The sequence below is a fragment of the Quercus lobata genome, chromosome 4 (assembly GCF_001633185.2).
Source record: "Quercus lobata isolate SW786 chromosome 4, ValleyOak3.0 Primary Assembly, whole genome shotgun sequence".
NCBI lineage: Eukaryota > Viridiplantae > Streptophyta > Magnoliopsida > Fagales > Fagaceae > Quercus > Quercus lobata.
The window spans coordinates 18,816,263-18,839,474 of NC_044907.1; the positions used below are offsets into that span (position 1 = coordinate 18,816,263).

The following is a 23,212-nucleotide window of genomic DNA, read 5'->3' on the forward strand; positions in this document are numbered from 1 at the left end:
AGCAGGCAGGGATTAAACCTCATATGTCTTATTTAACGACAAGAGATTTTAACAGTTGAATTAACAAGAATCCACTTAAACTAATCAATTTAAGCCAACTTATTATTGTTAAAAAAAAAAAAAAAAAAAAAAAAAAAAAAAACTAGTTACCACAGATTAAAATCGGCATATTGTTGTACCGTCTTAGTCAACTACAGAGGACGTTGAACTCAAAAACAACAGCACGAGTTTTACATGCTAGACTCTTTTCACTGGTTCTAACAATAAATTACAACCACTGATTTTATTGATACATATAATAACTTGCACACCAACTTTAATCTCACATTACAAAGCCAACATATAGTTATAACACAGAACTCTAAGATTTTCTTGATCAACAAACACTCACTTGAACTAAGAAGACAAATAGCCAAGATAATTGGTACTATTTAGCACATGAAATGCTGATATTGTCCACCAGAAATTAATTGCCACTATGGGGCTTGGTACTATGTGGCTATCTTCATCAATCCATTTGAGAAAACCAAATTTTACCATTGGAAATGGAAATTCTCCATCAAGCTCAATGCCCACAACAAAACTTCGACTCTGATATTTGCGGGTGAATGTAAGAGTCCTTGGTTCGACACTTATTCTCATTCCTCTAGGAATGTTCTCCAAATGTGCTTGGTAAACAGCTCTATCGTTTCCAACATTTGTCACTTCCCTTCTAAAGTTCATTCTCACTGGATATCTCGTTTCGTTTGTGAGTACAGCCATGAAAGAGGGATAATTTAAATCACGAATAGATTTGTTGTTGCAACTCCATTGAGTTCTTCTAATGAGAGCACTCATTTGCTTCTTAGTGTACCTGATACGACCCCCTCCACGGCCGCGTGCAGATCCTCTTTTCCCTTGAGGGGCTACAGTTAGATCTAAGGATTTTCAGAAATAAAACAGTAGATGAGGAAATTTATGGTTATACTTCGAGGGATAACCGAAACCTCCTTAACAAGCAAAGCTTGATTTTTACTAAAATATTCTCATACCTCTTTATTAATCATAATGGGCCTTATATAGGCTTAAAACTGAACGTAAAAACAAATCCAACACCTAAATGATAGAAACAATTCCTAAAACCTAGCCTACTAATCTGATAAGGATAAAGGCAATTGTTATACCAACAAATACTTGAAATATTAGATAACAATCAATAGCTAAGATAAAGATAAACTTCTAAGCAAATTCAAAAGCAAGAACCAAATCTGATATGGCAGCTGGTACGTAACACAATCTGATATGGCAGCAGGTACGTAACACTCCCTTCCCCTTAAAATCATCCCTTGTCCTCAAGGGATCCTTCTCCATGCTCATCCGGCCAACCCACCTCAATAAAAAATAGCTTCTTACATTGATGTCCTGGTGCAAATTTTTCATCACAATTAAAGCACAAGCCCTTGTCTCGCCTCTCTTTGAGTTTAGTAGGTGTAAGTTTCTTGATAGTCTTAGTAGTAGGACTCACTTTGCTAAGAGATAGAGGCAAAGGTTCTTCATTTTCTTCAGATGGAGGTTGTTGATGTTGAAATTGGGACTTGGCTTCATAGAGGCGAGCTAAGCCCACTGCAGCAGATAAGGAAGCTGGTTTGAGGGCTTGAACATCAATTCGTAGATGTTCTTTAAGGCCACTAATGAAGCAACCCACTTGTTGTGCCGGTGGTAATTTTCCTACTCTGCTAAGCAATCTTTCAAATTGGCTTTGATACTCTCTCACAGATCCCATTTGCCTAAGCTTCGTTAGATCACCAAAGAAGTCATCAAACTCTGTTGGGCCATAACGTGTGTACAAGCCTCCTTTAAGGAGAGGCCAAGTGGTCACTCTCTCTTCTTCCTTTAGTAATTGATACCATAATTGTGCTTCCCCCTCCAAATGGTAGGCAGCCAATGAAATTTTTTCTTCCTCAGCAATATTTTGGAATTCAAAAAATTGCTCTACACAGCAGATCCAACTAGTTGGATCTTCATTTCCATTGAAGCGTGGGAAATCTAGTTTTGTCACCCTTCGAATGACAACACTACGTGAGTTGGATGGTCCAAAGTTGAATCTACTTGAAGACCTTTCCCCCTCACCACGCTTGTGAGAACTCTCACTGCTATGATTACTCGAAAGATTGTCAAAACGAGTATGCATTGCAGCAAGCATTCCCTGTATCTCCTTCATCATCTTTTGTTGTTCCGAAACCATCGAAGTCAAGTTGTTAACCTCACCTTCCAATTTGTCCACACGATCCTCAACCATAACCTGCTCTGATACCAATTTGATACAACCCCCTCCACGGCCGCGTGCAGATCCTCTTTTCCTTTGAGGGGCTATGGTTAGATCTAAGGATTTTCAGAAATAAAACAGTAGATGAGGAAATTTATGGTTATACTTTGAGGGATAACCGAGACCTCCTTAACAAGCAAAACTTGATTTTTACTAAAATATTCTCATACCTCTTTATTAATCATAATAGGCCTTATATAGGCTTAAAACTGAACGTAAAAACAAATCCAACACCTAAACGATAGAAACAATTCCTACAACCTAGCCTACTAATCTAATAAGGATAAAGGCAATTGTTATCCCAACAAATACTTGAAATGTTAGATAACAATCAATAGCTAAGATAAAGATAAACTCCTAAGCAAATTCAAAAGCAAGAACCAAATCTGATATGGCAGCTGGTATGTAACACAATCTGATATGGCAGCAGGTACGTAACAGTACCCCAGGCCACACACACTCAATATAATCTTGCAAACCCATGTCATAGATGAGTCCAGGGTCCATGGCTTTGTTTGGATCGATATGTCCTGCGCCAAACTCTAGAGGTGAGGCAGAAGAGTTTGTCAATTGGCTTTTAAAAATTGTGCCAGTATTGTCTTTGGTATAGGCTGTGGTCATCATAGCCGATCGGATAGCTGCCGGGCTCCACTCACGGTAGACTGCTTTCAGTAAAACTCCAACCCCAGCAACATGTGGTGTCGCCATTGATGTACCTGACAATATTGCATAATCTGTAACCAAATCATAGTTACCTACTTTCACTAACGGTTTGATGGTTGGAAATGCGGCTAGAATATTAACTCCTGGAGCGAGAATATCAGGCTTTAAAACTCCAGGACTAATTTTGCTCGGCCCTCTTGAGGAAAAATCAGCCACTTGAGGTGCAGGCTTTGTACCCAACATTGTTAACGCAAACTTCATGTGTTTCACCCTCGGGTTTTTCACCCTTGTCACATACTCTTTAATTAAGGTCCCTGAAGAAGTTGGCAAAATAAGGCTTGGAATAGAGTACTTATTAGGCCCTGAAGATTTAACTGCCAAGAAGATCGCCGCATAAGCACCTGCCCTCTCAAGCTCCATGATTTGTTGAGAAACATTTAGCCTGTAGCTATCACAGATTACCACCTTTCCAGCAACCTTCTTTCTATCCAATGCTGAGTCCTTGCAAATAGCTTCGTTCGTGTTACCTTTGCCATAGTACAAAGGCAAATCATTAATGAAAACGCTCTCTGGAAAGAAGGATGTACCTTCGAAGGAAACCCCATTTGCTAGAGTTACTGTTGCAAGGAAAATTCGATCAAGAGTGCCAGCCCCAACAGTTGTGATCCAAGTTGCTTCATTTTTAGTCATTTTGAAATTATATTTGATGGGAATGACGAGAACACATTACCTTGACGAGGTCAACCTAGTGACGAGGTCACCCTTGACGACGAACAAGCCATCACCGACGAGGAAAGGAAAGCCATTCAATGGTGCCATCAAGTAACCTGGGCAGTTACGAAACCAGCAAAACAGACCGTTGGAGCCTAATAAAAGCTCCATAATTGGGCTGGAGGCGTTACGAAAGAGAGGCATTTACATCCCAACGGCTAACAGTCAAGCTCACATATATAGAGTCCTCACATTGGTAGTATAAGGTATATGGATACTAAGACTCTGAGAAAATACCTATTACTTTCTAGTTCTGTGAATTGCTTTATTGTTCTAACTTTGGCATCGGAAGCGTTGTGGCAGACACCACACCGGTGACCCCTTTTAGAAGATACCCAGGTGCTGACGAGGAGTTCCATCTGCCTACTACGACTGACGAGTTTACACTTCATCAGTTTGGCGTCGTCTGTGGGGAACGATATTCTCAAATTCATATTTGAAAACGTAGTTTCCGTCAACCCTCTACATTCAGATGGAATCCAACCCAGATTCAGCGGCCTTGGCCCAGCAAGCCCAAGCCCTTGCAGCCACCATTGAAGAACTCACCAAACAAAACCAGGAAATGAAGCTACGGCTCCAGCAGGTTCAACAGGCTCAACAGGAAGAGAACCGGTCCAAGGGTAACCTGGAGGAAGAAGGGGATAGTCAACGGAGAGGAACCCCTCAGAGACCAACTACTCTGGATGAGCAGAACTCGGACCTCCTTCGAGAAATGAGGAAGGAAATGGACGAACTGAGGAGCGCCATTAAGAAGAAGACGGACCGAAGCGTAGACAAAATGGTAAAGGCTACGGATTCACCCTTCACCGCCGCAGTACTCGAATGCCCTGTGTCGTCAAAGTTTCGCTTACCTCAACTTGAGCCATTCGACGGACAAAAAGACCCACAGGATCACCTTAATACCTTCAAGATGACTTTAGGGCTTCAACAACCACCTGACGAGATACTGTGTCGTTCCTTCCCAACGACTCTCAAAGGAGCTGCAAGAGAATGGTTTACTAAGTTGCCAAACTCGTCCATAGACAACTTCGATCAGCTAAGTAGTGCCTTCTTGCGCCACTTCATAGGGGGGCAACGCCCAAAGAGGCCAGTAGACTACTTACTCACCGTAAGACAAGGAGAGAAGGAAACTCTGAGGTCATATGTCAAACGATTTACCCGGGAGACTCTGGAGGTGGACGAAGCTGATGACAAGGTGCAGCTGACGACCTTCAAAGCAGGGTCGAGGTCCAGAAACCTCGTGGCCTCCCTCGCAAAGAACCCCCCAAAGACGATGGCGGAGATGCTCCTGAAGGCACAGAAATACATGAATGCTGAAGATGCTTTAGCTTCCATAAAAGATACCGAGAAGCCAGGAAACAAGGCCAAGAGGGAAGACGACTGTAGGGAGCAAAAGAGAGATCGACCAGACCGTCGGAACAATGACGGGAACAGGAGGAAGGATGATAAAAATCCTCGGACGGTAAGATTTACTCCTCTGGTTATGCCTGTTGACAAAATTTTCACGCAAATCAAGGACGAGCATTATCTCAAATGGCCCAGGCCATTACACTCATCCCCCAATGTCCGTGACAAGAACAAGTATTGCCGGTTCCACAGAGACCACGGCCACCACACAGAGGATTGCAGAGACCTAAAGGAGCAAATAGAGGAGTTAATACGGAAAGGGAAATTACAAAAGTATGTAAAGAAAGGAGAATATGGCAAGTTCAGGGACGACAATAAAATCCAGCATGAATCCTTCTCCCGGGATGACGACCATCCGTCCCATCCTCCACACAAGGTGATCGGGGAGATAAACACGATTACAGGAGGACCATTCTCAGGAGGATCATTTAGATCACTCAAAAAGGCATACCAGAGACAGGTGAACAGTGTCCACGCCATACCTTCGTCCAAGCACCGACGAACATACCAGGACATGTCTTTCAGTGAAGGAGATGCCATGGGAGTGAAGCAGCCCCACAATGATCCCCTAGTCATAATGCTGAATATAGAAGGGTTCAATACCAAAAGGATCCTCGTTGATAACAGAAGCTCCGCGGACATCATCTACTTCCCAGCCTTCCAGCAGCTGAGATTAGATCCAAAAAGGCTTCGCCCTTTTGACTCTCCACTCGTCAGTTTCAGTGGAGATAGGGTCTACCCCAGAGGCATAGTGACATTGACGGTGACGGCAGGGACCTACCCAGTACAGTTGACCAAACAAGTAGACTTCCTGGTGGTAGATTGTCCCTCATCCTACAATGTCATCATTGGAAGGCCCACCCTCAACAAGTGGAAGGCAGCGACGTCAACCTACTGTTTGAAGGTGAAATTCCCAATAGATAATGGCGTTGGTGAAGTGAAAGGTGATCAAGTCCTAGCAAGAGAATGCTATCAAGTTGTCCTAGCTGGAAAGGAGAACCACACATGGATGATTGAAGAAAAAGAGGAAGACGGGATAGAGGCCCTGGAAGCAGTGGAATTGGTAGAAGGAAATGCGAACAAGACAACCAAGATAAGGACGACGTTGAGCCCTGAGATGAGAACAAGACTCATAAGGTTCCTTAAAGAGAATCTAGATGTCTTTGCATGGAGTCACGAGGACATGCCGGGCATATCTCCAGAAGTCATTCAGCACAGGCTGAATGTGGACCCAGAACGGAAGCCCGTTCAGCAACGACGAAGAACCTTCGCCCCAGAACGAGATCAGGCAGTTGCAGAGGAAGTTACCAAACTCTTGACGGTTGGATTCATCCAGGAAGTGTATTATCCTAAATGGCTTGCCAACGTCATCCTGGTAAAGAAAGCAAACGGAAAATGGAGAATGTACGTAGACTTTACCGACCTGAACAAGACATGCCCAAAGGATAGCTTCCCTCTACCAAGAATAGACCAGCTCGTGGACTCCACAGCCGGGCACAAGTTACTGACGTTCATGGATGCCTTCTCAGGGTACAACCAGATAAAGATGGCTGAAGAAGACCAGGAGAAGACCGCCTTCATCACAAGTCAAGGACTCTACTGTTACAAGGTAATGCCTTTTGGGTTGAGAAATGCTGGAGCTACGTATCAGAGGCTGGTGAACAAAATGTTCAGCCAACAGATTGGCAGGAACATGGAGGTGTATGTGGACGATATGCTCGTCAAGAGCAAGGAAGAGCTCACACATCTGGACGACTTGAAGGAAACTTTTGCAACCCTCAAAAAACACCAAATGAAGTTGAATCCAAGTAAGTATGTTTTTGGGGTAGCCTCGGGGAAGTTCCTGGGATTCATGGTGTCTCAGAGAGGAATAGAAGCAAACCCAGAGAAAGTACGAGCTATCATCGACATGGCCTCACCCAAAACCGTCAAGGATGTTCAAAAACTCACAGGAAGGATAGCGGCTTTAAACAGGTTCGTCTCTAGGGCTACAGACAAATGCCTGCCTTTTTTCAAGACCTTGAAGCAGGCTTTTGCCTGGACCGACGAGTGCGAAGCGGCGTTCCAAGAGCTAAAGCAATACCTGAGCAGTCCACCTCTCCTAAGCCCGTCCAAAGAAGGAGAAAGCCTATACTTGTACCTAGCAGTGTCAGCCTCGGCAGTAAGTGCAGCTTTGATTAGAGAAGAAGGCAAGAAGCAGCTTCCGATTTACTACGTGAGCCAAGCCTTCCAAGGAGCTGAGTCCAGATACCCAAGGATCGAAAAGATTGCGTTTGCACTAATAGTAGCCTCGCGCAAGCTCAGGCAATATTTCCAGTCAAATCCCATCCTTGTAATGACGGACCAACCAATCAAAAAATCAATGAACAAGCCAGAAGCAGCATGGAGAATGGTCCAGTGGGCAATTGAACTTAGTCAATTTGACATCGAGTACCATCCAAGAACAGCGATCAAGGCGCAAGCTCTGGCGGACTTCATCAGAGAATTCACTCTTCCAGACGAAGATAGGATTACTGACGAGGTAGATAAATGGACAATACAGACTGATGGTTTGTCAGCCCAAAAGAAGGGGGGAGTAGGGGTCGTCATAACCACCCTTGACGGAGAAGTGCTGAAATATGGGATCCAACTAAAGTTCCCAGCCACCAACAACGAAGCTGAATACGAAAGAATACTGATGGGACTGAGGCTTGGGAAAGTTCTTGGTGCCAAAAACTTGTTGATCCAAAGTGATTCAAAACTAGTGATCGGACAGATCAGGGGAAAGTACGAGGCAAAGGAAGAAAGGATGCAGAAATACCTCAAGCTGACCAGACAACTAACTCAGGAGTTCGATACAGTGGAGTTCGTGCAGATCCCAAGAAGTCAGAATATGGGGGCTAACGAAGTATCAAAGCTAGCGTCATCAGAAGAAGGGGGGATTAGCATGGACCTGGCCATGGAGGTCCAGAAACACCCTAGTATCGAAGAGGTTGCAACGTTCACCATCCAGAGCACAGACACCTGGATGACGCCCATAATATCCTTCCTCCAGGATGGGCACCTCCCCCGAAACACAGAAGAAGCTAAAAAGATCAAGAAGAGAGCAGCCAGGTTCACGATCCTGAATGACGCCTTGTACAAGAGAGGCTTCTCTATGCCTTACTTGAAGTGCGTCGACGAGGAAGAGGCTAGATACATCCTGGAAGAAGTCCACGGAGGAATTTGTGGCGACCACGCCGGCTCCAGATCCCTGGTAAACAAGGTGGTAAGAGCAGGATATTTTTGGCCAACCATGCAGGTGGACGCTGCTGAGATCGTCAAGAGGTGCGACAAATGCCAGCGATACGGGAATGTGCAACGGCTTCCAGTAGAGAGAATGACGACTATAGCTTCCCCATGGCCATTTGCATAGTGGGGAATTGATATCGTCGGTCCTCTGCCCCAAGGTAAAGGTTAGGTAAAATTTCTACTTGTTGTTATTGATTATTTCACGAAATGGGTTGAAGCAGAGGCCCTAGCAACGATCACTGAGGCTCGGATCTGGAGCTTTGTATGGAAGAATATAATCTGCAGGTTCGGGATTCCCTTGACGATCATATCAGATAATGGGAGGCAGTTCGACAACCAAGACTTTAGGGAATTCTGTTCAAACCTTGGGATCAAGAATCAGTTTTCATCCCCAGGGCATCCTCAGGCAAACGAGCAGACGAAAGTGACGAACCGGACGCTGCTCAAGATTATCAAGACCAGATTGGATGATGCGAAAGGTGCCTGGCCAGAAGAACTACCAAATGTCCTGTGGGCCTACAGAACCACCGCCAGAACCCCAACAGGAGAAACCCCCTTCAAGCTTACCTATGGCACAGAAGCAGTAATCCCTTGACAATCATATCCCAGTCGAAGTGGGGGTAACGAGCATCAGACGAGGAACTTTCAACGAAGGTATTAACGACGACGAAATACGACTCAACCTGGATTGTCTGGACGAAGTAAAAGACAACACATCCAGCAAGATGACGAAGTATCAGAAAAAGATGACCGAATACTATGATAAGAGGGTCAAACTCAGACGACTGGACATAGGAGACCTCGTCCTACACAGGACCACCACAGCAACTAAAGACCCTACCCAGGGAAAGCTGGGTCCTACGTGGGAAGGTCCATACCGAGTCATTCACTACTCAAGACAAGGAAGTTATCACCTGGAAACCATGGACGGGCAGAGACTCCCTCGACCATGGAACATTGAGCATTTAAAAAAGTACCACCAGTAGATGTAATACACAAATGCAGTCACTCTTGAATTCAATAAAAATTTTATTCTTTGATGTCTTTATGCAAACAGGTCTAGTCAATTGTAAATCGAACTAACGTAACAAGAGTCCGCCTTGACGGATGTAAGTTACCGATGACAACGCCGATGAGTATAAGGTAAACTAAAGTAACAAGATTCCGCGTTGACGGATGTAAGTTACTAACGACCTTTATAACGGGTACAAAATATGTGAAAGCTAAGTGATAAGATTCCACCAAGACAGATGTAAATCACTGACGAAGCCCGAAGTGACGAGATTCCTTAACCGGATGTAAGTCACCAAAATAAAATGGCTAAGTGATAAGATTCCGCCAAGACGGATGTAAATCACTGACGAAGGCCCAAAGAACGTGCTGGTGATGTAGACATAATCCTAAAGCCTACGCGAATGGCAGAGTCCCACTCGACGAACTCAGGATACTGACGAACCCGCAAGAAAAAGAACAAGGAGAAAAAGAAGAAGGACAAAAACCCTCATCAAGGATAAAGAATGACGAGCAAATCACGGGTAAAGAAATTTATGCTAAGTACCAGCTAAGTACAAGGTATGCTAAGAAGTTTATGCTAAATCACAAACATATGCATGGTCATAGACAGTAGCATAGCCACAAAAGCAGGTAAGCATTAAATCATAAAAAAACCCAAAAACAGAGGGCAATTATCCTTGTTCTTCCTACAGACCCATAAAACGGAGGGCCAAAAGACATTGTTCTGAAAATAGAAATAAAAAAATATATATATGTACATCTCCAAAAAGGGCCCAAAACACAACGGCAAATATAAATGATAAATTTTCCTAAGTATCAGGTTCGGGTGTCTGGAGCGTCAATAACGGGATCGTCAGCAGCAGGAACATTCTCAGCAGTAGGGGCGTCATCAGCAACAGGGGCGTCACCTTCAGGTACAGAAGACTGGGCAGCCTCGTCAGCAGCCATCTCTTGATCTACCACTTCTAAATCCAAATTCGGCAGATCAACCCCTGTAGGGTGCTTGACGAGGTACCTGCGAAGGAGTTCGAAGCCCTTGAAGTACCAACTGAAGAGTACTGTGGAATACTCCTTGCTGAAAGGCCTCGACGGACCTAGCAGCGATCGTCTTCAACTTCTCCTTCGCCGCCTAAAGCTGGTCGTCCTTCTCCAGATTCAGCTGACGCTCGACCTTAAGGTCGGAATTCAGAGCCTTGACTTTCTCCTTCAAGGTTGCAGCCTCGTCCATCGACTCGATAAGGTCCTTTTTCAGCATCAAGTTCTCCTTTTCCAGAGCCTCCATACTAGATGTCAAAGAAGCCACCTTAGCCTCTTGAGTGAAACACTTAGAAGCAAGGTGAAGGCTCTCCCCCAACATCTGACGAAGCAAGATAAGTGCGTCAGTAAAAAAAAATGGGGAAATTGATGTGAGAAGAAACCAAGGAAAACGCATGAACAGCCTTACTTGCACAATTTTATGAACGTGCTGACCTGCAACCACATTGATAGGCCCTCCAGAAAAGACCTTAAGGTCTTCAGCCCTCACAATGTTATGTGCCCGCTCCACAGCCACACCCTCGTCGTCAAAGACGAACGAATCAACTCTCTCCTTCTCTTTGTCTTTGGCTGACAATCTCGGCCTCTTCGATGACGGGGTAGGGATCTCCTCGACTGAGGTGGCCGGCGAAGCCACCCGTGTACCTTCAACTCCCGAGACGATGGGAGTGGCATCCACAGAGGGGACGACAGACGGACCCTTCCCCGTAATACGAACTACCTTCTTGCCAATACTAGCCAAGGGTTCGTCCTTCTTGGCCCTCATCTTGGCATACATATCCTTGTTGAACTTGGTCATCATCTCTATAAAAAAAGAAAAGAAAAAAGGAGACTAAGAAATCCAAAGTACGCAAGTGAAGAACAGTACTGACGAGGTAAACACTTACTCTTCTTCTCCTCGATGGTAATGCTACGCAAAACGTAAGGAGATGGATCCGGGCCTAAACAGTAGAAAGCAAGTGTCCGTGGGTCAAGGAGATCGTCCCAACTCTCAATCTTCTTTGCATATTCGATTGCCTTCTGAACACGACCCTGGTATTTGCTCTTCAACTTGGGACGTTTTTTAACTGCAAAAGAAAGTGAACAAATGGTTAGTGACGACCAAACATGTAAGACAAAAATAAACAGACGAGAAGAAACATGGACGCACCTAAGTTTGGGGTTCCTCACCGACGAAGTAACCTTGGAATATCACTCCAAGCCTCGCTAGAAGGGGTCTCAAAGTCATCCCCGGACACAAAAATGAAACGTGACTTCCAGTACCTGAATGACGAGGCTAAACCCTTAATGATTCTAGTCCCCCTCGTCCAAGGGACTAGTTCATAGTACCCATACTCTTTTGATTCCTTTAAACGGTAGATATGGACGAGCTCACTCACTTTGATCATGTCTTCGTTGGCTGCCAGCCCAATCTCCATACAATTAATAACTATCCTACAGGAGTTAGGCATGAGTTGCCCGGGGGCAATGCCAAAGTGATCCAGGAGCTCCATCACCAAAGGATGGACGGGTAGCCTAAGTCCAGAAGTGAAAGCAGCCTCGTAGAAGCACACTTCACCAGGAAAGAAGTGGCAGGCCCGATCCTCAGGATCAGGCCGACGAATGCAGACCCGTGCAGGGAACTGGAACCTATCCTTAAACCTAGCCACTGTGTCAGCGTCCAGCCCACATTCCTCGTTAAGAGTGTAAAAAGCCCTAACCTGACGAGGGGAGGAAACGGCTATATCACCCTCGACCGGGCCGCCGCTAGACGACAACCCAGTGTCTAATTCACTGGATCTCACCTCCGACATTCTCCTTGTCTCTCTCTCAAACCAAGCCAATGATCGGCCTAAAATTGGAGATAGCTCCCCTAGAACCACACTCAACCCACTACCTTCAAAAAGATAGTCCCCAATCAAAGGAAAAAAGTCCCCGGAAACACCCAAAGCCGCCCCTAAGCGAGCAAAAAAGAAAGAAACTGAGGGGCAAGCTACCCAAACCTCAGAAGAACTAACCATGAAAAGGGATACCCAATCCTAAATGCCCAAACACAAAAACAACAAAAGTAAATGACAAAGGAAAAATCAGGAATTTATAAGGAGACCATGAAGAAAAAATCTGAGAAATCGAAGAAGTAGCGTACCTTGGAAAGCGGAACAGTCGAGGCCGGAGAAATTCGTCGCCGGAGCAAGGTCAAAGTCGCCGGAACAGAATCGGAATGATGGCAAAAACAAACAAAAGAGACAAACACTCGGAGCAGGAAAGGAAAGAAAAACCAGAGTGAAGGAAAAAGAAAAGTTTTTAAAACCAAAAACCCAAGGAAACTGAAAAGTAGCGGGAAACCCATGGGTCATGCCATCAATACCCTCAATCAGCATATGCCACGTGGCCACGTTCCATACTGCACCGCCATCACTCATTAAATTCGAAACGAAACCCCAAGTGTCACAAACAACTCAGGAAAAGAAACTTTTCACCTTCTGTGGCCCTCATGACACGTCACTGACGACCACAGAACCTGGGGGGCAACTGATGGGAATGACGAGAACACATTATCTTGACGAGGTCAACCTAGTGACGAGGTCACCCTTGACGACGACCAAGCCATCACCGACGAGGAAAGGAAAGTCATTCAATGGTGCCAGCAAGTAATCTGGGCAGTTACAAAACCAGCAAAACAGACCGTTGAAGCCTAATAAAAGCCCCATAATTGGGCTAAAGGCGTTACAAAAGAGAGGCATTACACCCTAACGGCTAGCAGTCAAGCTCACATATATAGAGTCCTCACATTGGCAGCATAAGATATATAGATACTAAGACTCTGAGAAAATACCTATTACTTTCTAGTTCTGTGAATTCCTTTATTGTTCTAACTTTGGCATCGGAGGCGTTGTGGCAGGCACCACACCGGTGACCCCTTTTAGAAGATACCCAGGTGCTGACGGGGAGTTCCATCTGCCTACTACGACTGACGAGTTTACACTTCATCAATATTCATTGCCGACAGCACAGACAACAAAAATGCCTTTCTCAATTGCAAAAAGAGAAGCAATGGCAATTAGATCCTCGAAATAGGGTGTCTGTTTTAAGCCAAGAGACAAAGACATGATATCAGCCCCATCAGTAATTGCTTGTTCCATGCCAGCAAGAATATCGGATGATGTAGTCAGTCCACCAAGCCAAACTGCTTTGTAAACAGCAAGACGTGCATGGGGAGCCACTCCTCTGGCTGTGCCTCTTGCATATCCGAAGTAACTTACACCAGGTACATGGTTACACTTACCGACCGCTGTGGATGTTGTGTGCGTACCATGACCTGAGAAGTCTCTTGCAGAAAGAAATTCGACTTCCTCTTCCTCGGATGTCTGAAAACCTTGAGCTTGGATTCCTTTGACCTCAAAACCTTGAGCTAGGAGTCCATTGATAAAGAATCGAGCCCCAATGAGTTTCTTATTGCGGGATGAAGGGCTAAATGCCTCGCCTTTCTCACACTTGCCCTTCCATCATTTCGGCACTGGTGACATACCCTTGTCATTAAAACTTGAGCTCTCGGGCCAAATTCATGTATCAATAACGTCTAAAATCACATTTTCTCCATATGAGGCAGCAGGCCATATGCCAAAGTTTTGTTGTAGACCGAGTAAGTTGTTAGGAGCTAGCCAAATGACTCAGGGTATGTGGCCAAATGAGCTGGAGATTTCTCAATCTCATATAGCTGAGAGGGTGTAAGCCTTGCACTGAAGCCGTGCATGACATGATTGTATGAGTACAACAAGAGTTCTTTGTCGTTAGCAGGAGATGGCAACAATGATTTTAGGATGGAGCGATGCCATGACTCGTGGGTTGAGAAAGACGCAGGCTTGAGAGTATGGTCCATATGGATAATATATGTTTGGTATTCTTCAAATTCGGACATTGCATTGACAAAAGCAAGTAGAAATAATACCAGAAGTGCACACTGAAATTAGGTGGGAGAAACTCATCTTCATGGACCCTACCCAAGACCCAGAAAACCGACCCGATTACAGACCCAATTTTTCAGGTCGGTTCAGGTTTCAAGCAGCCAAACCCGATTTCTATCGGATCGGGTTTCAGGTCACAGTAAACCCAACCCAACCCAATATCGATCAGTCACAAGGTTATGGTAGTGATGGGCTATTGGGGTAGCATGAAGCTTGGGACTTGTGAGAGAAAAATATTGCGGGGTTAATTTCAAAGCTTTAACCTTCAAATCCTTTTTTGCATGGACCCAAAAATATAGAATGTCTTATCTGTGGACCGTTTAAAATCCTGTCTTGTGCGATTAATTTTTCTACGACAATATTGGTATCAAAAACTAATAATTTTACTAGTTCATGAATAGATATGGAATTCAACCTGAACTCATTAATCCAATTTGGCCCGAAGAAAAATATTGAACTTAATTCCGAGATTTTTGGACTAGAAAAAAAAGAGGTCAACCGCATAGCAGGTCAAACACTGACCCAATTGATTCTTTGTGAGTTTATCATTGATTAAATGAATTTTGTGTTTCAAACAAATCTAAGCAATGAATGGAAAAGGTGTTTTTTTTTTTTTTGGGGGTGGCGTTGGAGCTTGTGGTTGTGGCAATCAGGCTTATTGGATTGGCTTAATGAAGTGGCTACTGTAATAGAAAACCAAAAAACAAAAACTTGAATTGAGCATTACAAAAATACAACTGCTACAGTTTTTTGTAGCAAAAGACAACAAGAAGATAAGGGGAAATATAGCGGTGTCTTGGATGCATTTAACAATGGTATTGCACGAGGAGAAGGCTCTTTTTACCTGAGGAATAAGGTTCGAATTGTGCAATTAGCAGTGTATCGTAATTATTTAAATGAAAAGAAAAAATCTATGATATTGAAAAAACAAATACTATAATTTATAAATTCTACTAAGTTAATGAATGGATGAAAATATCTACCTTGCCACTTGTTTTGTTTGAATTGAACCGTTTCAACTTCCAACACTGGCTCAACATATAGACATATAGCAGGAAAGGAGGAAAGGAGAAAAGAGAGCAGTACATCACCAGCTATTCACAAGACTACAAAACAAGACCAACTGAAACAACACAGACCCAAACCGACTGAAACAACGTAGACCCAAAACAAACAACAAAACAGAAGCTACATGACCATCCTTCTCCACACACAGCTCTCACTTCTTAATTGTCTTAGACAAAAAAAAAAAAAAAACAAAAACAAAAACAAAAACAAAAACAAAAACAAAAACAAAAAACAAAAAAAAAAAATCTCTCTCGTGAAGCCCATAGATTTGTATAAAACATTGTAGAAGAAAAGTTGGACAGGTATCAAATAACAAGAGCTGTCAATAATTTAGCAAACATGAAAAAGAGCTGCCGGAAAATGAAGCAAAATGGAGTTTAACCAAACATGCAACATGACACCTCAAATGGTCGGGTGTCAATCATATAGAAATCAGATTATTAGAAAATGGCATGATTTGGCAACAAGATAGTTGAGTCTAAGATGTATGTGCCAAAGGTATCGCAAGATTTTACATGAATTATAATCCATTGTGAAGAATATGTGAACTTTGGAGCTCCCAAGGTATAGGCTGGAGGAGATATCTTATCATAAGAGTGACTCTTCTACAAAACCATCCTCTCAGCATGAATGCTTAGGTCCCAAAAAAAAAAAGCGCTCTTTGGCAGTGCAGCTTACATTGGAATTTCTAGCAAATCATAAATCAAAACCCATTTCCAACAAAAGATGAATCAAAAGTTATTATTTTGAAGTTGAAAATCAATGTAATATACACACCAAAGGATAGTGTTTATTGCGCATAGTTGTGCAAATACACACCATCCAAATACACAGTTTAAACGCGACTTTAAGTCACGTTTTCAAAGTTGAAGTCCCATTTTCAGTGTATTTTTGCAGTGTAAAACACTGTGAACTAATTTTTTCCGCATTTTCCAAAATGTGTAGCAAGGGTGGATGCGCGGTTTTGTAATATCTAGTGGCTATATAACAGCACAAAGAGATTAATTAGCTATAAGACTAAGACCAAAGGCATTTTATAATATGTAGTAGTGGTGGCTATGTGAAAGCACCAAGGGATTTATAAGTTAGCTAGCTATAGAAGATTGAACCCGTAGGCATGATAGATCTGCCCGTTTGGCAACACATGCAAAAATAACATTCTCTACTTAAGGATAAAGAATGGAAGGATCATTGACTAGTGCAATGGAAAAGTCTTTCACTGCCAAGCAGAACTGCATGTTTTTAAATCTTGAGAGCAGTCACTTAATGCAAAAAAATAAATAAAAATATTGAGGGGTAAGACTGTCCAAATCACCACTTTCAAGACCTCACTTATGTACAACCAACATGTTAGATAATGACTTCATTGAAAAATGAAGAGGAAAATATTACTATCCACGCAGAGAAATGCAGATAAATCAGATTGACACCAGTAATTTGTGGTCTAAGGAAAATAAAAATCAGTTATTTAGTGTATCCATAAAAAGACAGTTGATAATGATCACTTGATTTAGAGAGTATCTTCTATAACGGTTATGGAAACTGTTGTGGTTAGAACGGTTTGTGAACTAAGTTTACATTTCCCCACATTCAGCAATAACGCAAGCTAACTTAGGCCGGTTGTTGGGTCCAGCAGCTACATTCTCAATCTTCCTGACAACCAAAAGACCATCTCCAAGCACTCTCTGCATAGAAGTAGTGAAAATTAAATCTATTTACAAAACTATTTACTTGAGAAAATAAGGTGGGGAAAAGAGGCTTGCAAATGAAAGTTTTAGCCATGGTCACAGAAGAGGCTTGTTGATAAGAGCAGGAGAACAATTTGAGCTTATAGCTGCTTACAAAACTGTGCTAAAATTAGACGCAACCTAATGAACACACTGAAGAAAAGTTCAATTGTTTACAAGCCTCAGATGCAACTCCTAAGAATATCACAAAGACCTGAATTGCCCCACCACAAGTAAAAATTACATCTTGGGTTTTTATTTTTTGGGTAAAGATCTTGGGTTAACTAAAATCAATCCAGTAATCAGAAGACATCAGTCTTCATACTGATGCCTAGTGCCTCATTTCACTTCAAATAAAATCTCAAATAAACCTAAGCTAGTCTACATTGCAAGTTAGAGTGGAAAACACATTATTGAGTAAAATTTTGGTATTTTTGGATGAATAAAAAATTAATAATACAATATCAGAGTTGAGAAGGAATTAGAGCATACCCCAAATACAACGTGCTTATTGTCAAGCCAGTCACATTTTGCACAAGTGATAAAGAACTGCAGGAAATGGGAGGCTTAATCAACACAACATGTTACAGTTAAGAATTAAAGAAAACAACAGATCTTATTCAAATGTTAAGTAGATGTCCCAGTACTTTTGGTGTGAACATCAAGGAAAGGGCAATGAGTACACAGGTTCAAAATCAAATTTTATGCTTCTGTCATCTAATATGCACCTCCAAACATATATAAAGAGGAGAATAAAGCTAATAGTAGACTTTTATTTAGCTAGGTCTTTTATACCACTAAACAACAAAGATAAGGGGCCCTACAAAAATTTGCAACTTTGCAGACAAGGCTGGTGATAAATAATCTTATTGAAGTAATAACATCAGGATCACCTAAGATGGCATCTGAGTAAGGCAGGGCAGGGCAGATTTCTTCCTCCCCATATCAACCCCACCCCACCTGAAAGGATCCTATCCTTGCCATGTAACTGAAGTGGGGCAACTCGTTGCCACACATATCGATGGCCAAAGGGGATGTATCAAGGCTTGTGATCTGTGTGTGTGTGTGTGTGTGTGTGTGTGTGTGTGTGTGAGAGAGAGAGAGAGAGAGAGAGAGAGAGAGAGAGAACTGAAGTTGCTGAGTTACCTGACAACCATTAGTACCCAGCCCACTATTAGCCTGCAAAAAGAGGTGTTAAAAAGATGAACTTCTTTAGCATTTCAAATAGAGCTTTACATTGGAGCAAGAGTTTGTGCAAAAATTCAGGATAGAAATATGAGGTTTGATAGAGATATTAACTCATACAAACAGAGTCCAAGAGTTTATTACCCATTCTAATTTCCTTCTTTTATTTTTTAGCATCAAAATATATTAGGAAGTGTACAAAAAGGGTGCACCAACAACCTAGTAGACAGGCAATATGCAAGTGCTTAATGGTTTTTCGTGTTATCAAAGAGTTGAACAATGAAAGTAGATGGTGAGTTCCTATTTGAATTGATGAGGTCATGTAGGAACAAGATTTTAAGTCTACCAATTTGTAATCAAAGAGAGATTTTTTCTTTCAACCATCTTCCAATTGTTAATACAATATACAAGGACCACTACTACAAACAGTACTACACCCTTGATCATAAAATATCAATTGCTTTCACATTCTCTTGACAAGCCTACATGTCAACTGTGGACAAATCCTTCTGTCCAGGAGTCCACTGAACTTTTTTCAAGCCTCGCAGGATTAAGTAATATCATTCAATTGCTTAATTGAATTATAACGCTGCTTTATATAGCTGAGATTCTAAGAGAATTCAAAGGAAGTTTTACAAATAAAAGTATGGTATTTCCTTCTAAAACAGGCAAATATAATCATGAAAGAGCATAGATACCTTTTTTTTTTTTTTTTTAATAAGTAAGCATATACATACACACACACACACATTATATTGATTAACAAACTAGGCATTTGTTGCCTAACTGAAATCAAAAGATGCAACTAGAACAATCAGTATATAAAAAAAGACTAAATCTCAAATTACACACTCCAATTTTGACATGTTTTCATTTTAGCCGAACTTACATCTATTTCCAACCCATCTCTGCCTAAAATGTGTTGCTAACCCTATCTGTTTCCAATAGCAAAACTATGTTGTTTTATGGGGATTAAAAGCAGGATATGGATGGAAGAGCTACATTGGAAACAAATGAAAGTCAAATGACCAAAATGAAAAAAAATTGAAACTATAGGGACAAAAATGAAAACAGTAAAAGTTAGTGTGTGTAATTTGTAACTTAACCTAAAAATAAATAAGACATTATGGGTCTCCTAAGGACAAAGTACAACAAGATCCAAGTCCCAAAAACTACTAAGCTCCAGTTAAGATGATGAACAAACATACAGTGATGGAAATAACACAGTAAAAAGTTTTTTCAACTTCCAAGAACATAGGAAAGCACAGCCACCAAACGCTAGATCATGGCATATACATTTCAAGAAGAGAGATGTATACCATTGATAACAGACCAGCACCAGTGTGTTTGGCGACAAAATTTTCATCCTCAAACTTATGTCCGTAGATGGAAACACATCCACTGCCATCACCCTGCAAAGCAAAATTGTTATAATAAGAATAGCATAACAACATTATAAAAAGTCTCATTATTATTATTATTATTAATGCAAACAGAAATGCATATGATCGCAGAAGTAGAACTTCCAGAAATTAAAGCAGAGGCAAAACTAGGATTTACAGATCAAGAAGGCAGTGAGTATGTATAGATATATAGAAGAGATAAGCATCTGGTATGACTGCAAAATTTTAGCTTGCTCGCTCTTCTTTCTATAGAAACTGCGTGAGCAACTTTAATATCTTACCTTTAGCAGCCGGAGTCATCTTCCCCAGTGCAATACCTTTTACTGGTCAGGTAGATGTGTTTCTACAAAAGGAATAGGATAGCAAAAAAAGGTGTGTCTGGTCTAATGTGACTAAAGTGAGTTTCTTAATCTATAATTCCTATTGATTCTCTCTCTTGATAATCGCTCCAGCTTCCCTCACTCCAAAGAGCAGCTATTGTGACAGACATGTATCAAGGTAGGGCTTAGACTGAATATAGAAAGAAGGGTTTGTAACTGACAGATTTAGAAAAATCCCCAACCCATTATAAGGGCACTCAGCCCATTCCTATCTCTCCATGCTTTAAGCACTCTTACCACTTTCATTCTCCAAATGAGAAATTGTGCTTTCCATCTTGTTCTCAGCTCCAGTTCCCTTCTTGGCTCGGATATTGCTGGTTGATATAAATACCTGTGTGTGTGTGAGTGTGGCTTTTTTCTTTTTCCTCTTTCTTTCGGAGAAGAAATGAAGATTAATTATTAATTTTAAGAATATGTTATGCGTAGCTTGTTTCACCATTATATCTCCTGTTTTAAGAACATGCAATATCTTCAGAAGAGATATGAGATAAGTTTTTCTCCTAATAAATACTACCATGAATCCCCCCCCCCCCCCAAGTCTCTCTCTCAAACCCTACAACTTTTGTTTGGCTGCACAAATCACAACACCAATGTCGGCCAATCAACAAGAGAGGGGCTGAGGTGACATATCAGAGATCCCAAGGGTCTCAGCCATGCTGGAAACTCCTTCATCCAAATACATCAAGGAGATACGAGGACTTCCAAAAGAAACTCCCAATACTCATGACCTCAAATCTTATCTAATGCTTTCTACAGTTTAGAGTCTTTAGACAGATCACAAATCCAATCTAGAACTCAACCTAATTGATTAAATGAACGATGCTACAGCAACAGCCAGTCCTCTGAAGCCACAACAATCATTGAGCATGCGACACAAAGATGAGCTGCAGAAGTGGGCTTTTGGGAATTTGAAACCGCTGGGCGGCCATCAAAACTCCCACAAACATAAGCGAGCTCAAGCTACAGTACTTTAAAAATCGATGCCTAGTGTCAATGGATTACATTAAAAGTGCAGATTACAAGTTACAACCTTACATTTTCGCTTAAAACTACTGTACATACAAATGGCACATAGTAAATAAAACAAGAAAACACACATCATCAATATGGCTCTTACTAGCATCTTCCTTTGTTTCTTTCTTTCTTTTTTTCTCTACTCGCAATGCAAAACATATTTTTCTTTTAAAAAACATAGTAAACCTTTCTAAAGAAGAGTCCTTTGGACTCGCTTCTAACCAGTAAAACCTACGGGCAACTGACCCCAACCCGCCAAAACCAGTTTCCAGGTAATCATAGAACTAAGCAGACTTATAAAAATACAAAAAAATTGAGGGTAATAGTACAGACCTTTAAGAAATCACCAGCTTGAATCATGAAATCCTTAATCACCCTATGGAACTGGCAACCCTTGTAACCAACAGGCAATCCAGCTTTCCTGCCAGTATTCAACAAACCAATCACCAAAATACCCTTGTTAATTGATCAAATTACGAATATGAGAGACTGAATTTACAGAGTTTAATAAATTACCTGTACTCTCCTGTACAGAACTGCCTGCCAGATAACCCAAAAAAAAAAAATCAAAATTTTAAATTCGTTTTAGCAGTAAATAAAAATAATAACAAAAAAAGAGAGAGAGAGAGTTTTTGAGAGATAAAGAGATAGGATGGCAGGACCTGAAATTTTCAGCGGTTTTGGGGGCGATATCGGCGAAAAGCTCCATCTTGATACGGCCGGCGGGGATGTTACCGATGGTGATGTCGAAGAAGACAATTGGGTTCTTTGGGTTTGGTGGTCTCACGTGCCACTCCACCCCCGACCCTGTGTTTCCTGCCATTGATAGATAGAATACCTCACTGCTTCTCTGTGAGTCTTGCGGAGCTCTTTGCTTTTTCTTCTTTCTCTATGTTTTTATTTTTTGGTTTGCTTGTAGTGTTGTGAGTTGTGACTATGAGTCTCTGCTTGTGTTAAGTTATTTGTGTGAGAAAATTTGTGTAATATGGAATAGGGTCACGTGAGTTGGAGTAGCTGTGCCAAAAATATGGTATATATATTTCACACAAAAAAAATTACTTTATTTAATTTTTAGCACAAACATTTAAAATACATTTTACATCCCATCTCCTTTCTTTTTCTTTTTTTCTTTTTTTTTTTTTAAGTATCACATCTCTTATTTTAACACATCATCCATTAAAATAACTTTAAAAAGCTCCTACATTTTATTAACAAAAAAGAAACAAAAATAAAAAAAAAAATAAAAAAAAACATCACCACCCCTCACAAGCAGTAAGCCAAAAACCAACCAGCCACCACAATAACCATCCAAAACTCATCGAAACCCACTCAAAATCGAAAAAACCCAACCTAGTATCGTCCCAACCAAAACATTGCCAACACCGCAACCCACTCAAAACCCATCGAAACTACCCAATCACCAAAACACCCCCTTTTTCTTGCAACCAACCAAAAACCAAAACCCAATTCCACATAGATTGAACCACAATCGACAACCCACAAACTACTATTGCCAAAAAAAAAAAAAAAAAAAAAAAAAAAAAAAAAGATCATTCTCACCTAACCACCAAAAATCCACCACCAAAGAGGGACAAGAAAGAGACCGATCTGAGCAAAAGGGAGAAGAGATAAAGGGTTAATGGAGAGGAGAGAGAGTTGGACAAAAAATAAGTAAAAGTTTTAGCACATTTATTTGTACCATGTCACACAAATCTCTCTCTCCCTCTCTCTCCATGTCAAACTATCTCCCAGAAGAATTGTTGCTGGATATACTACATAGACAAAGGGCAGGAGCTAAAGGGCTGTTTGGTTTTTAAAAAGTCCTCACTCATCACTCAATTTTCATCGCTCATCGCTCATCACCCATTACTCATCATTCATCACTTATCACTTAAAATACCACAACTCCCTAAAGGTGGCACGTTTGGCACACTATTTCCAACTTCTCATAACTCAATTTTTTGTACTTTCTATAGGACCCATACCTGAGCACCATGTCAATGAGTTCTGTTAGTCTACCCGCCTC

At 41.6% G+C, this 23,212-nt stretch overlaps 1 protein-coding gene and 1 pseudogene across 1 annotated transcript; both read right to left on the reverse strand.

Moving 5' to 3' along the window:
* Window positions 1-396: 396 nt before the first annotated feature.
* LOC115984747 lies at window positions 397-14,363 on the reverse strand (annotated as a pseudogene).
* A 2,462-nt stretch (window positions 14,364-16,825) lies between these two features.
* Window positions 16,826-22,191, reverse strand: LOC115988136 (peptidyl-prolyl cis-trans isomerase CYP22). Its single transcript, XM_031111782.1, has 7 exons — window positions 21,849-22,191; window positions 21,703-21,726; window positions 21,520-21,607; window positions 19,709-19,801; window positions 18,351-18,383; window positions 17,697-17,753; window positions 16,826-17,162 (listed from the first exon to the last, which is right to left on the reverse strand). Exons 1-7 carry the CDS (start codon window positions 22,007-22,009, stop codon window positions 17,052-17,054), a joined length of 567 nt encoding a protein of 188 aa, XP_030967642.1. The 5' UTR covers window positions 22,010-22,191; the 3' UTR covers window positions 16,826-17,051.
* Between the last annotated feature and the right edge of the window lie 1,021 nt (window positions 22,192-23,212).

What these genes read in the sequence shown, in the direction of transcription:
- LOC115988136 (XM_031111782.1), bottom strand. Translation starts at nt 22,009, where the DNA reads ATGGCAGGAAACACAGGGTCGGGGGTGGAGTGGCACGTGAGACCACCA. An exon ending in AAAACCGCTGAAAATTTCAG is followed by an intron (nt 21,727 to 21,848) that starts GTCCTGCCATCC and finishes GTTATCTGGCAG; the next exon opens with GCAGTTCTGTACAGGAGAGT. An exon ending in TGGGTACTAATGGTTGTCAG is followed by an intron (nt 17,754 to 18,350) that starts GTAACTCAGCAA and finishes CATTTCCTGCAG; the next exon opens with TTCTTTATCACTTGTGCAAA.